Source organism: Rhipicephalus sanguineus, chromosome 1 (assembly GCF_013339695.2).
Source record: "Rhipicephalus sanguineus isolate Rsan-2018 chromosome 1, BIME_Rsan_1.4, whole genome shotgun sequence".
Taxonomy (NCBI): Eukaryota; Metazoa; Arthropoda; class Arachnida; order Ixodida; family Ixodidae; genus Rhipicephalus; species Rhipicephalus sanguineus.
In genome coordinates this window covers 125,461,060-125,474,853 of record NC_051176.1, presented here as the reverse complement: position 1 = coordinate 125,474,853, position 13,794 = coordinate 125,461,060, and the positions used below count along the sequence as shown (strand labels likewise).

At 47.4% G+C, this 13,794-nt stretch overlaps 1 protein-coding gene across 2 annotated transcripts in view; it reads left to right on the top strand.

Moving 5' to 3' along the window:
- The window catches only part of LOC119397454 (protocadherin Fat 4), a 171,425-nt gene that overhangs the window by 124,089 nt on the left and 33,542 nt on the right, over positions 1-13,794 (top strand). For both annotated transcript variants that reach the window (XM_037664897.2, XM_037664890.2), the window contains exons 23-29: positions 796-920; positions 4,750-4,928; positions 9,146-9,384; positions 10,200-10,383; positions 10,787-10,926; positions 11,078-11,896; positions 12,603-12,892. In XM_037664897.2, coding sequence (XP_037520825.2) covers positions 796-920; positions 4,750-4,928; positions 9,146-9,384; positions 10,200-10,383; positions 10,787-10,926; positions 11,078-11,896; positions 12,603-12,892 — 1,976 coding nt within the window. The remainder of the gene's footprint in view (positions 1-795; positions 921-4,749; positions 4,929-9,145; positions 9,385-10,199; positions 10,384-10,786; positions 10,927-11,077; positions 11,897-12,602; positions 12,893-13,794) is intronic.

Here is a 13,794-nt window from a genome sequence, read left to right as displayed (position 1 = left end):
TGATGAATCAGCTTTCTCTCGCGATCGAAGGGACAAATTTAGGAACATTTTTGTTCGTATTTACCCCTTCACAATTGCCGAATGCCTTCGCTGATAATATCCAAAAAAAAAAAAGGTAGATGTTCAGGGGAAGATGGAAGATTGAAGATATGAAAATTCGTGAACACGGAGTGTAGCCGACGTTTCGACAATTGGACTTGTCTTCTTCAAGGCTTCAAGGTTGCAGCCTTGAAGAAGACAACTCCGCTTGTAGAAACGTCGGCTGCACCCCGTGTTCACGAATTTTCATATCTTCACTGATAATATGTACGATGTATGATTAACGGATTGTAATTTTCTCTTCAAAAAACTTTCTAACAGAAGAGTATTTTTATCGATACGACCCCAGGGCCCCTACTGGCGAAAACCTTCTACGCTATAGGAATCTTTGCGAGATAAAATTTCAGTCGGACATGCATGCCATTACGGTCAAAGAATCCAGCCAGTCGCAAAGAGTACAATTACGAACGAGAAGATTCGTGATTTCTGCTTCAGGGGCCGAAGGTTACGAAGCTTTTACTTTGTGTAAGTTCTCTTTGCCATCGGCTGACCGCCCTCGGTAATCCAGCATCACCATTGGCTGACATCTCTTGCGAACAACCGTGGCGCAACAAATATTTTGCAAATTCGGCCTCCAGTTTCTTAACGGATAGGGATGAAATTCTGTAGAAAAGTAAAGCCGGAAAAAAAATTGGATTGCTTTTTTTTTAATTTCCTCGTGCGCTGTTTTCTTTCTTTTTTTTTTTCGTCTTTCAGGATAAGTTTTTCGTGAACAACATGACCGGGGCCCTGACGCTCATCTCGGACCTGGACTACGAAACGGCAGAAACGCACGAGTTTACCGTGTTCGCTATCGACGGCGGAACTCCTCCCAAAACCGGGTAAGGAGACTGCCTCATCTCTCTCTCTCTCTCTCTCTCTCTCTCTATATATATATATATATATATATATATATATATATATATATATATATATATATATATATATATATATATATATATATATATATATATATATATATATATATATAGACTTGTCACGATACCTACCGTCGATGTCTATACGCGCATCCGGCTTCCGCGCAGACACGCGCAGCGTAATTGCCGAGTTCTCAGGTTCCATTGCAGGAGTGGGCTAGTATAGAACGAAATAACTCACACAAGACAAATGGAAAATAAACGACGTGGTTTATAGAGTTTCGTTATTTATCGCCTGTATTATTTGGGATACACGTGTGTATCTATACCCATACTTTATTACTTAGCAGAAGAAGAAAACACTTCCATCGTACGATTTTCTTTCTCGTTTTTTTTTCTCTGGTACTGAATCGTGGCGGCTAAGTTTAATGTAGCGAAAGCGCGGAACAAAGCGAGAATAGAGCTGGCGAGACACCAAAAGAAGTTGTTCAAGAAGTAGTTAAGGAGACTGTGTCATTATGTTCCCGCAGGGCCAACTGTCTCCAAACTGTAGCCTGTTCGTGCCATTGGGAACTCGGTTGTGCGGAGGACATAGCCTGCCGGCTTACACGCATAAGGAAAAGATTAAAATATATATATATATATATATATATATATATATATATATATATATATCTAATATATATATATATATATATATATATATATATATATATATATATATATATATATATATATATATATATATATATATATATATATATATATATATATATATATATATATATATATATATATATATATATATATACTAATAGATCGGGGGAAGGCGATAATCGATTGTAGGCACATCAGCTCAGAAAACTGTGATACGCGTCTTTAAAGATGATGTCAGAGATTTATCTCTCTCTCTCTCTCTCTTTGCAAACGTCAGGTAAGCGCAAAACAGAAACGCAGTTTTGTTGAGTTCTCTTTCTTCCGGCCCGTTGATTAAAACTGCGAGCGCAAATTAGATTTTCTTAAAGGGGTCCTGAACCATTGTTCCAAGTAATCATCGAATGGCCTCAGTATCGGAGTTTATTGCCTCACCGAATCGATTTCCGCAAAAATATCTCGAATCCGTCGAGAACGAGCGGAGTTAACAGGGCGCGCTGGGAGCTGCACAGGAAGGGATGGCACAAGGGAAAGAAGTTACGTCAGCACTCGTCACGACCTTGAGCGTGCGTGGTGAAACACTCTCTCCAGTTACAATTCCTGCACGCGTGTGGCTCACTGTGTAACGTTAGAAGACTATGGAGAGAGGCGCTGGCAAGTGGGGGCACCATGTGACAAGAAGCGCATGTCATCCAAACGCCACTCTTGATTTATGCCGGCTATTGACCAATAGCATGCTAAACGCTGTGCGACACCGAACAGCAGCGCACGGCTGCAGGATTTGGCTTATATGTTCATAGCAGTGTCTCGTTCCTCCTGCGGGTAGTAGATTCTGTTCATAACAGAATCCGCTATCCGCAGGATGTCTTTTCTCACCAAGCCCGAGGGGTGGTTCATGACCCCTTCAAGGAAAATGTTAAATCGCAAACTGGAAAGATGAGTAGCGAGGAGGGCTTCTGTACGGTAAGCCTGACGAAAGTAATTCAGGGTGCATCACTTTATAAAAATAAAACATTTGCCGCTCTCTCAATTAACCTCTTTTACGGTAAAGAATCGCGCGACGGTGCGCCAAAGAGCCGAGGAGAAACAAGGAGGACGAAACGTTTGTCCGACGATGCGTCACATTTCCTCGTGATCACTACTACCACGACAGCAAGATAACGACTCTCACCAACGCGTTCTTCGAAGCCATACACAACGGTGACGGAGTCGTTTCGCGGCGAGAATATGCCTCTCTAATGTACGGAATATCTTCTGCTAGCACCGCAGAAAACATTTGTCTCTAGTTTTCGCGAAGTTTTCACAGATTTCTTTTTACGTTTATAGACATATCAAAGGCAATGTTTTTTGGAACTTGTTTCTCCATACATAAAAACCGAGGCTGTACATCCAGGCAACCAGATCTTATTTGCGCGAAGATTCGGTAAAGGAACAAATTAAATAGGAAACACGATGCCAACTCGATGTTTTGACGGATTCTATACTGTCTAGCTTTCTTTTTTTTTTCTTTTTTTCCCCCATTCGGAAAACTAAACGCCTTTCTGTTTGCATTTCTTACACTGGATGCGTGCATCCTTTGCATTTGTGCCTCAGATTGGATTCATTATTTGAGCGAAACTTTTCAGTCCTCGCACGAAAATTGGTCGCTCCAGTCTCGATTCAAACCCTTCATCTCTGGCAGATGCACTTTCTCGATCCAACTTTTTTTGTCTGTATATTCTCACTGACGTTACTTCGTTTTCTTGCGTCATATTACCATTTTCTTTACTTGTTTGTTTTCGGCTCTTCCAGACAATATCTACAAAAAAAAAAAAACTCGAACGTCTATTCGTGAGTGGTGTGGTGCCGAATCGTAGTACCTAAACGCCAGAGATCAGTTTAAGACGAGAAAAGAAAAAAAAAATAAAGAAGAGAAAACCGTGGAACAACAGTTGGCAGGCGATGTTTGGCGTACCCGACGCTCCCGTGAAAAATGAAGTCTTTGATCCTGAAATCAGCTCTAATGGTTTCCAATACGGTTTCACTTCTGACCTTTTCCTCACGACGTGGAGGCAAGCTAGCTCTTCGAGCCAACAAGCGCTGCTCCCTCGGCGCCGCCGTTCGTACACACAGGGTGCCGTTCAAAATTTCATGACGCTCGAGCGGCTCGATGTACACCGTAGGTTGCCTCGTCGCTTGCTCGGTCTTCCGGTCTGAATCACTCACCGCCTTGCGTGCGCATTAAACGAACCGCGCTATTCCTTCTTGTTACGCCCGTTGAGAGGATTACTCGTTGCTTGGTGCTCGTCTTCATTCAGCGGACTCCCCACATAGAGCCACAAAAGTGACTTCGCGCAACGTAGCTGTAAATACCCGCTATAGAATCGAGATACTGCCCTGAAAAAAAAAAAACCTTTTTTAAAAAAAATTGCTCAGTTTCCACCATACTTGGCAAAACAAGATAACGCGCGAACTGAAGTTTCCGCGCGTAAAGCTAGTGCTGGGTATAAAATCAAAGGGTGTCTGATTTGCGCGCGCGCTATGATCGGTATGCTTCCAAACATAGCCCTAATTGTTACCACGCGTTATGCGCTGCAAGCTAATTAAGGAAGTTTGGTCGCTGTTCCCTTTTTTTTACCGCCTTGGTCGACACAAAACCCGCCACGGTGGTCTTGTAGTAATGGTGCTCGACTGATGACCCGAAGGTTGCGGGATCGAATCCCGGCCGCGGCCGCCACATTTCGATGGAGGCTCGAGGCCCGTATACCTAGACTTAGATGCACGTTAAAGAACCCCAGGTGGTCGAAATTTCCGGAGCTCTCCACTACGGCGTCTCTCATATCATGGTTTTGGGACGTTAAACCCCACAATTAAATTAAACTGAAAAAAAAAAGCCATTGAACGGTTCAGTTCATGCAACACACATTCTCAAGCGGCGTTAAGGCAACAAACGCCTCTTGGTGTAGCAAATGACGCAGGTGCAACAGTTTGTTTGCAGCGCCACTAGTAACACCATATAACATCGGTGTCGATCGCCTGCAGGCTTTTCCGTTTCTTTCTTTCGCTCTCTCTCTCTCTCTCTCTCTCTCTCTTCGCGTGGTACTTCAACTGAGGACCCGTTAAGTTGCTTCATCATTGTGTTTTTTTTTTTCGCCCACAGGTCGGCGAGCATCATCATTTCTGTGCAGAACATCAACGAATACAGTCCCGAGTTCATCGGCCTTCCGTACAATTTCTACGTGGCCGAAAACGCGGCGCGTGGCACTAGCGTGGGTCAAATCCAGGCGTTGGACAAGGATGGAAACAAGATCACGTACACCGTCTCCGACGGCGACACAGGTATACTCTCTATGTTTCTCCAGGTATACTCTCCATCTATGTTTCTTACTTTTCTTTCTATTTTGCGAAGACAGACACCTTGAGAGTATAGCCAATAGTACCAACGGAATGCAGCACCGCTTGCACACGGTAGCAAATTGGATACGGCTCAGTGTCGAATGAAGCATTGGAGAGATAAAGATGAAACTGCGCCTGTCGTATTCGCCTATACTCTCAGTCGGCGAGAACGCAAGTGAGTGGCAATGTCAAAGCTATTCGTGATCGCAACCCAATCAGCGAAGGAGCACGGGCGACGCGACGAAGCCTCGAACCGGAACCGTCGGCGCGCCTATATATATACATTATATCCACGTACGCAAGAACAGCATGAAAAAACAGCGCAATGCGAAGTACTGGCGACGGCGGTGGAATTTCTTGGACATCTCAAGTTTGAATCGATTTTCCGAATGCTCGAGTGTTTACTTTACTTGGTTCGATTTTATTTTTATTTTAGCCGGTGCAGCTGCGTTTGTCACGTTTAGCTACATATGTCGTTCCTCCGAGGGAAACGAAGAAAGAAAATTATTGCGTCTCGACTGTAGGCGATAAGAAAAATTGATATCGCCGAATGTAGGAGAAAAATTTAAAAAAAGGCGCATAAGCGACGATAAACAGAGAAGCGACAAGAAAATAATGGTCCTTTCAGGTTGTGTCTCGTGTCTTTAGCCTTTTTGTTCCGTTCCTATTCAGAAGGAATGCCCGAGCATTAGAGAATCACCAGCGTCCTCGCTTATACAGGTTCCATTAAGGTAGGCCGTGTAACGGTTCCCGCGCACTCGCTTTAATGCGCTTCCTCATTAATTGGTCCTCTCGCGTTATATTCTCCTAAACTTCTTTTCGTCCTCGTCAATCACATCGTCGTAGCCCTCCTCCTCCTCCTCCTCCCTCTCGCCGCCATTGTTTTATCATATATCTTTTTTGCGATGGACCAAAAGTGGAAGCAAAGCGTCGTAAAGCCGCCATCTTCTGTCCTTAATGACCGCGCGTCTAGTATATATAGTATAGGCGCCTTTTGCTGCTCTTCCTAAAGACGGGGAAATGCCGCAATACTTATTGGCCGTCCATTTTGCAGCGATTCCATTCTTTACTGCGCTTTTCAAGATTCATCTGTGGTCGAAGCGCCGCTCCAACCGCATTTTCAATGGGATTACGTAGCCGGCCGTTAAGGGTGGATGGTAATGTAGTGGTACAAGATCTAACTGAAGGCTTAGCTACAGAATTTGCCTAATCGTTTCGCTACCAAGCGTGACTGCACTGGCACTGCAGCACGCAGTCTATACAATCACGCATTCATTCTCGATAAGTCCATGCGTCTATAGACGATTTGGAGAGAGAGAGAGAAAGACTACTGCAAAAGCGTTCGCGATGTTGTACCATACACAATTCATGGTCGCCCGTCCTTTCTGCTTGCTATAAGAACGGTTCGATTCGGAGCTGTTTCTAGCCTGTATATATTACCAGAAGGGAAAGGACAGGACAGGGCGACGAACTCCAGCGCTGGTCCCCCTCTCTCTTTATCTTTTTTTTTCTCTCTTGTCTTTAATGCTGTCGCTATGGATTTTTTTTAAGCAGCCTTATCACCAGCCAAGTTGTTCTATTGCGAATGTTGTCTATGGTTTAATGCGCTCGTATTGGCTGCCGCACTGAGTATTGATTTTTCGCGTGCCCATACAATAGCGCGGCGCGAAGATATACGAGGTTGCGAGTTGTACAGGCCTCTGGAAAAGTTTGTCAGGATCTCTGGCCGCTTGGACGATTTTAACGTTTAACTGCCTCCGCGGGAGGCACACTGCTCTGTACACTCTCTGCACTCCTTATCTCGACCTTCACAGATGTAACTACTGTGCCTTAGGTATACGCCCGTGAGGAAGAGACGATCGGGTGGTGGGTATATGGAGGGAAATGATCAATATATATACGTTCGCTTGCCTCACTACGCAACAACAAAGAAGAAAGGTAACTTAACATGCTTCGCTATATTTTCTACCACGTGCATAATATTGCTCCTCTTTTTCCTTCTTCGGTATATTTTTTTTTCTCTGAGCTAGATATAGCATACCAATGAAGCGCACGCATGTTTTTTTTTTTTTTCTTTTTGCGAGCTAAGTATCACTGAGGCACTTTCTCGTTTGGAGCTGTCCTATCGGCTCGCGCACATTTCCCCGTACGACCGTCGTGCAGACGCCAATCTAAGCGAATGTGCATTTGTATGATTGCCTGCTTCTGTTTGTATGTGTGGGCGCGTGCGCGTGTTAGACATTTCGGGCCAAATTCCTCAAATCTGCTCTTACTCTATGATTATTTTTTTTTTGTATCCTTCTGATTGCTATCCGCATGCCTTCTCTCCTAGCTCGCAGCTTGCCCATACGCGCCACCTCGCGGGCGTTATTCTTGCCTGTATCGCTTCGCCTTGGGCGTGACGAGACTTCCTATTGAGAATTACGGCCGGCACGCAGTTGGCGCCGTTATTCGCCAGGCTGCGTGGCCTTATTTCATTCCATCCCTTCACTGCCCTTTCTTTCTCTTTTCCTTTCCTCCTTATCTCTCTTTATTAACGCCACAACGACGTGCGCGTTCCGCCGTTCCCCTTCGGCAAAGGCTGAGACGCTCGGGCAGAGGATGGTGGAACCGGGGGGCGCGGGCAAGCGCGGGGGTTTCGGCATTCGCAGTAACGATCGTGCCGGAAACAGCTTCGGCGCCCGTTATTTCGTGTCCGCGGACCTGCCCGATTGAGATGTTTTACTGACCCAAGCAAGCGGCGGCGTTCGGTGGGGGCGACGTCATCTCCCTCTCCTCCTCTTCCTCTATACGTGTGCCGCTTGTCGAACCGGCGTGTATACACCCGCGGCCAGGATGCCGCCGCCTTCGTTGTTCGGCTCAAAACGCGTTCATCACCGCATCTCCGTCTCTTCCTCTTGTTGTTGTCGCTGGAAAAACGCACCAGTGATTCGTTTTGCTTGCCACTGTGTCCGCCGTCGTTGCTACTCCACCGAGCGACCCCACCCGAGGTTGTCGCCCTATTTTTCTTCTCTCTTTCGGTGTGTGCGCGTCTGCGATTCTGTGGCTCATTTTTGTTCCTTCTCTGCCCCGCCCGCGTGTATACGCGCTTCGGAGGCTTCTGCGAGGGATGCGAGCCATATTTCTCCGCCATTCGCGGTATAGAAATTAATGTGCGTCATTCTAACGCTGGTTGCTGCTGCTGCTTCTCCCGACCCTCCCCGATGTTGCTGCTGATGCTGCAGCTGCTACCGGGGCTGTACGTCTCGGCAAGGGAAGGGCTTAACCAGGCTCCGCCGCCGCCGTTGCGATATATTTCACTGTCTCCGCAACCGATTCGACCCAGATACCGGAAGCAGGGGGGCGGAGGGAGGAAAAGGGGTGTGGTCGAGCCTAGCAGCGCTCGTCTTCTTCGTAGAACGAAAGGTGCCTCCTATGGTTGAAAGCTGCATGGGCCGACCTTCCTGGATGCCGCAACACCGTGGGTTCACGGCACTTTACGATGGCGATTTTATTGGCCCCTGTCTCGCAGAAGCGCTCGGTGTTCACGGCTCATCACGCTCAAGCCAGCTCTCACTTCAACTGGTCACTGCACATTCCAACACACCCAAACACAAAAAAAAGTACGAGTTTAACGAGAGCAAACATGTGCACGAGCTTCAACAGTTAGTTAATAGACACATGTTCTGGACGTGAGCAGTAAGCATTGCGGACTGCCTCAGTAAAGAGAGAGCAACCATTTAATATTCATTACCGTGGCACGAAATGCGTGCTCAGCCACTGTGCAGTATATGACAGCCGAATGCAGTATATGACACTGTGCAGTATATGGGGCACGTAAATTGTTTCGTTCGACTTCAAGGTACGTACATAAATATACTTAATGCTGGGTTAACGGATGTGTTTATATCCGCCGAAAGACACACAGGTAGAAAGGACACAGGGCAAGACCTCCGTCATTTCTACGTGTGTGTCTGTGCGCTGATTAATAAGTATTCATCCCTTCCAACTCGCCCTGCCTTCAACCTTGCTTCTTTAGCCTCGTATCTGTCATCGTTATGGCCAGGCGCATTACTTACCCTGTGAGAAGCACAGTGTAAGTCCCTCGTCAACGTTGCTAAGCTTGTCGATTCTAGAGTAAAACGATACACAGTAACCTGCTGACTGCTACGCCCGCGCAGAGTACTTCGGCATCGAGGCGGACACGGGCAAGCTGTACGTGCGCAAGAACCTGGACTCTCGCACCGAGTACGCGCTCGTGGTCGCGGCCACAGACGACGGCCAGCCCGAGACACGCACGCTGGGCGTCCAGGTGACCGTGTACGTCAAGGAAGTCAACAACTATCCGCCCGTCTTCTCCCACTCCAGCTACAAGGGCACCGTGCTCGAGAAATATGCCACCGACCGCGTCATCATCAAGGTGCGTCTCTCGCCCTCCATGTTTATTAGATTGGTGGCGCAGCCCGCAGCTTCTCGAAACACATACATGGTTAGAGCAGTGTCTTCGGTTGCTTTCACATTGGAATCGTCGTGAAATAACGCTGCTTTTAACTCTCCATGCGACTGCTGTCCCCACTCGTGGCAATTACCCAGACTGCGGACGAAGAAAAGAAAAAACATCAGTATGCTAGCACATGCTACCGTTAATAAACGCGGTTTTATCTATTGTCGCGAGACCTTCCAAGCGAGCTCAGAGGTAAGCGAGACTATGGAAGCTCTTCTTCACGGGCCCCTTGATATGGCGGGTGACGGACACGTATTAGAATATGATGATATCAATTACTGCACTACATTTGCATTTTTTAAGCTTACTGATATCAGAAATAAAAGTTGTCCCTAAAAGAACAACCTGTCAGATTATCATTGCCAAATACGCTCAGAAGTAAACCGTGTTTACAAAAATTTGGGCAGGGAAGCTTCAAGGCAATATTACGTATGCCAGATGGCACGGCGGATGAAAACGTAATTTTTGCGTTAACTGTATATTTCATGCTCGTGACATAATAAAACAACATTTCACTTTCTGCTTTTGCAGCTTATCACCCCTATAGCTTTAAATTATACCAACTTTCCTGAAGATATTATTCGCCTCATAACTGTTGCGCGTTGTCACTACTGTCCAGTGGTAAAGACTACGAAGGCGTTCGTAGTCGCCATAGAAGTAGCAGAATACGAGCGTGTTTGGGTGAGTAATTTGTGCGTGCGTTTTACATGTTAGCTTGTATCTATTACCAGCTCATCGCCACGGACAAGGACCTGCAGAACAACACCATTACGTACAACATCTCAAGTGGTAACGACGATAACATATTCCTGATCGACCACCAGACAGGCGATATCCGCGTCAATCCTGCAACAGTTAATCTCCTTGACTACGACCGCAAGAAACAATTCGTCATGCTGGTACAGGCCAAAGATTGTAAGTACTTTATCATATACAATGCATGCACTGCCAGGGTAGGCTAGCTCCATTAGTCTCAATAAACTCTGTTGTACCACCTCAGCACCGCGTTTGCAAAAGGTCGTTTTCTCTATTTTCACATCAAAGTCCTGGAGTTATAATTCTTTTTTTCTTTAGGTATGTCAGCTTTGCCATCGGTGGGTTGCGCCTTTATCGCGTTTACACGGGATTTGTTCTCAAAATATGAATTAACATTAACTTGAATCCCATTTGGTTTCTCTATGTTTCCCCGCACTGCATGTTGGCTCTGACACGTACATGCGTTTACATTGTCTCTCTAAGTGCGCCAAGTTCACTTTCAAGATGTTTCAGTGCATCGACTTTGCAGCCTTGCTGTAAGGTGCGCTTTGTCCTTTTGCAGCTCACAACACACCTCTGTACGGCTTGTCGATGGTTACCATTGATGTCCTAGATTCCAACGACCATGCACCGACATTCTCGAAGACAGCTTACTCGGCATCACTACCTGAAAACCTTCCGGCTGGGCACTGCTTCCTGAGCGTAAGTGTAGCTTTCTGAAATTACAACTTCGGGTTTGTTGACCGGCCACCAGAGCTAGGCTGCAGCACTCAAGTAAAGCTCAGCAGCATTTAATATTACTTGACGCCTCATGCACTGCGCATCGCGCTGACTGCGCCGTTCCCATCTGCAGATTCACGCCGAGAGCGGCGACTCTGTGGACCAGCTGACGTACGAGATCCTCAACAAGGATGTCCCCTTCACGGTGAACGCACGCACGGGCGACGTGTGCACGTCGCAGGTGCTGGACCGCGAGCGCCGCGACTCGTACGAGTTCGCCGTGGCAGCGTCCGACGGCAAGTTTGACGTGAAGGCGCCCGTCAGCATCGAAGTGGTGGACGAGAACGACAACCCGCCGCGCTTCGAGAAGGAGCGCTACACTGTCAGCATACCGCACGACTCCCAGGCTGGTCGTTCGGTCATCCAGCTGCACGCCATCGACCTGGACGTGGCCAACAACGGCGAGATCACCTACTGGATCAAGAACACGCACGGAATATTCGAGATCGACGCCAAGACGGGCCTGGTGCGAATGGCGGCCGGCCTGCCGCTCAACGCCATGCGCAACCTGAGCTACGAGATGGAGGTGTTCGCGCAAGACCACGGCGCCGCCTCGAACATCGGCAAGACTTTGCTGCTGGTCCGCGTCTCGAGCACGCACAACAGCCCGCCCGTGTTTGACCGGTTCGCGTACAGCGTGAGCGTGGACGAGAATGCGGCCAACGTGCCACTTGTACAGGTGCATGCCTCGGACCCGGACCCGGGCAGTGCGGGCAAGGTGCTGTACCGCATCGCGCGGGCCACACGCCGCGAGACCTTCCGCATCGATGCGCAGACTGGCAAGATCACGCTGGTGGCGCCGCTCGACTACGAGCAGGTCAAGCACCTCGAGGTGTTTGTCGAAGCACGCGACGACGCCGCCGAGCCCCAGTTCGCCACGACCATCGTGCAGGTGGGTGGGCAGAAGCCAGCTCTCGTATTCGCTTCATATCCTTTCGACTCCTGGATGAGGTGTGATGACTAACCGGAAAGCATTGGCAGCTTATTTACAACGTCGCCTGCTGAGGTGGAGTCCACGTGCTTTTGTTATGCCGTTCCATAAGCGAGAACTAGCCACACGCCACTACGAAGTATCAGTTGCCTACGAGTTTAACTTAAGGGTAAGGTAACACACCTATTGGAAATGGACGTCACTCTATACTTGCTTAGAGAAACAAACTGTAGATACTAATAAATTTTGATCGTCAGTTGTCAGTTGGGCCAGTCGGGTATTATGGTTGTTTTCTGAATGTATTCCCAACAAGAAAGGCATCTCGCATAGTAGTACTACATGGAACGTTGCTCTTCATCGAGGAACTTAACTTCGTCAGTGATTATTTTTCTCGTTGGAAATAAGGCTTTGCCGCAAAATAAAACCATCACGCAGGCGATAAAAAAGCTCCCTCCTGAAAAGCCATCCTTCATAAAACCTTTCGGTACCAAGTTCTTTTATCCTATTAATACGCCATGACGTACTCGCGACTACGGATTCCCCTTTCAGCCAAAGTTGCCTCTCAGCCAAAAAGAGGGAAAATAATGGAAAGATAGGAACGACTATCAACGCGTCGAGCAAGAAAGAGCGAGCAGGTTTATCGTGCCTCGCTTTGCCTTTATTCCAGGTCACCGTGAACGACGTCAACGACAACGCTCCCGAGTTTCTGTCCATGCCTCGGCTATTGAGGATTCCGGAAACCACGTCGCAGAACGAGCTCGTCTACCGAGTACAGGCGATCGATCTCGACTCATCCGCGGGTGGCAACAACGACATCAAGTTCGAGCTGCACCCACCGAGCCAGCGCTTCTCCATTCATCCCAAGACGGGCCAGGTGTTCGCCACTCAGCCGCTGCAGCCCGGAACTGAGCTGCTGCGCATCGTGGCTACCGACAGCTCCATTTATCCTCTCATGAGGTACGTGACGCAGACGAGGAATTCCTCGCCTCGACTACCTCGGCCCGCATACGTCGTCTCTGCGACGAGAACAATTTAGCCTGCGCATACAAAGCCACACAATAGCGGTCCGAGGACTTCAGACAGATTGGCTTTGGTCCTTTGTTATTCAGGCTGGTGGGCGCCGATATATTTCCACATTCGCGAAGTCATTCATGACGAACCAAAATGGCAAAAAAAAAATAGAGTTGTCAACGCACTCACTGCGAATTATATTTGGCGAGCAGACAGTATTGAAATAGGATTGCGAGTCTTGACTGTCTGGAAACTGAAAGCTTGCCACGAAACCGACTGCGTCTAGTTTTCCCTTTAATAAGTTTCATTTATTTTAAGCACTTCACAATAGCGCAGACTACTCCGTAGAGTATATGTATAATGCGAAAAAACAGCAAGCGTTACAGGCGAGACACTTGCTACACTCGACAGTGCTAACTTCTAAGGGGTAATACTGCGTTATAATGCTTCCTTCACTCCGTCTAGATTTTGATGCTTTCGTGCCCGCCAGAACTCTCCCTAAGTCGCGTCGGACGCGACAAATATACTTGCTAAACAAACAATGATATAAATTATACGGAACAAAACGCTGTAACAAAGGCAGATGGAAAAGCTTATTGGGATTAAGGTAGTTTGCCTTTGTAACCAATATTTGTAATTTAGTTTTGTCGTAAGCTCAGCTTTTGTTTTTGCGTAAAGTAGTGCCTCCCCCCCCCGAAAAAAATATCTGGCTACGCCACTGCCCTGATAGCTCCGGTCATGCATACTAAGATTGTGCGACAGTACATTAACGAGCAGCCCGCATTCCAGTCATCCACGCGGAGTGGTCACATATTGATTTTCCAGTGTCTTGAATTCACAAGAAAGGA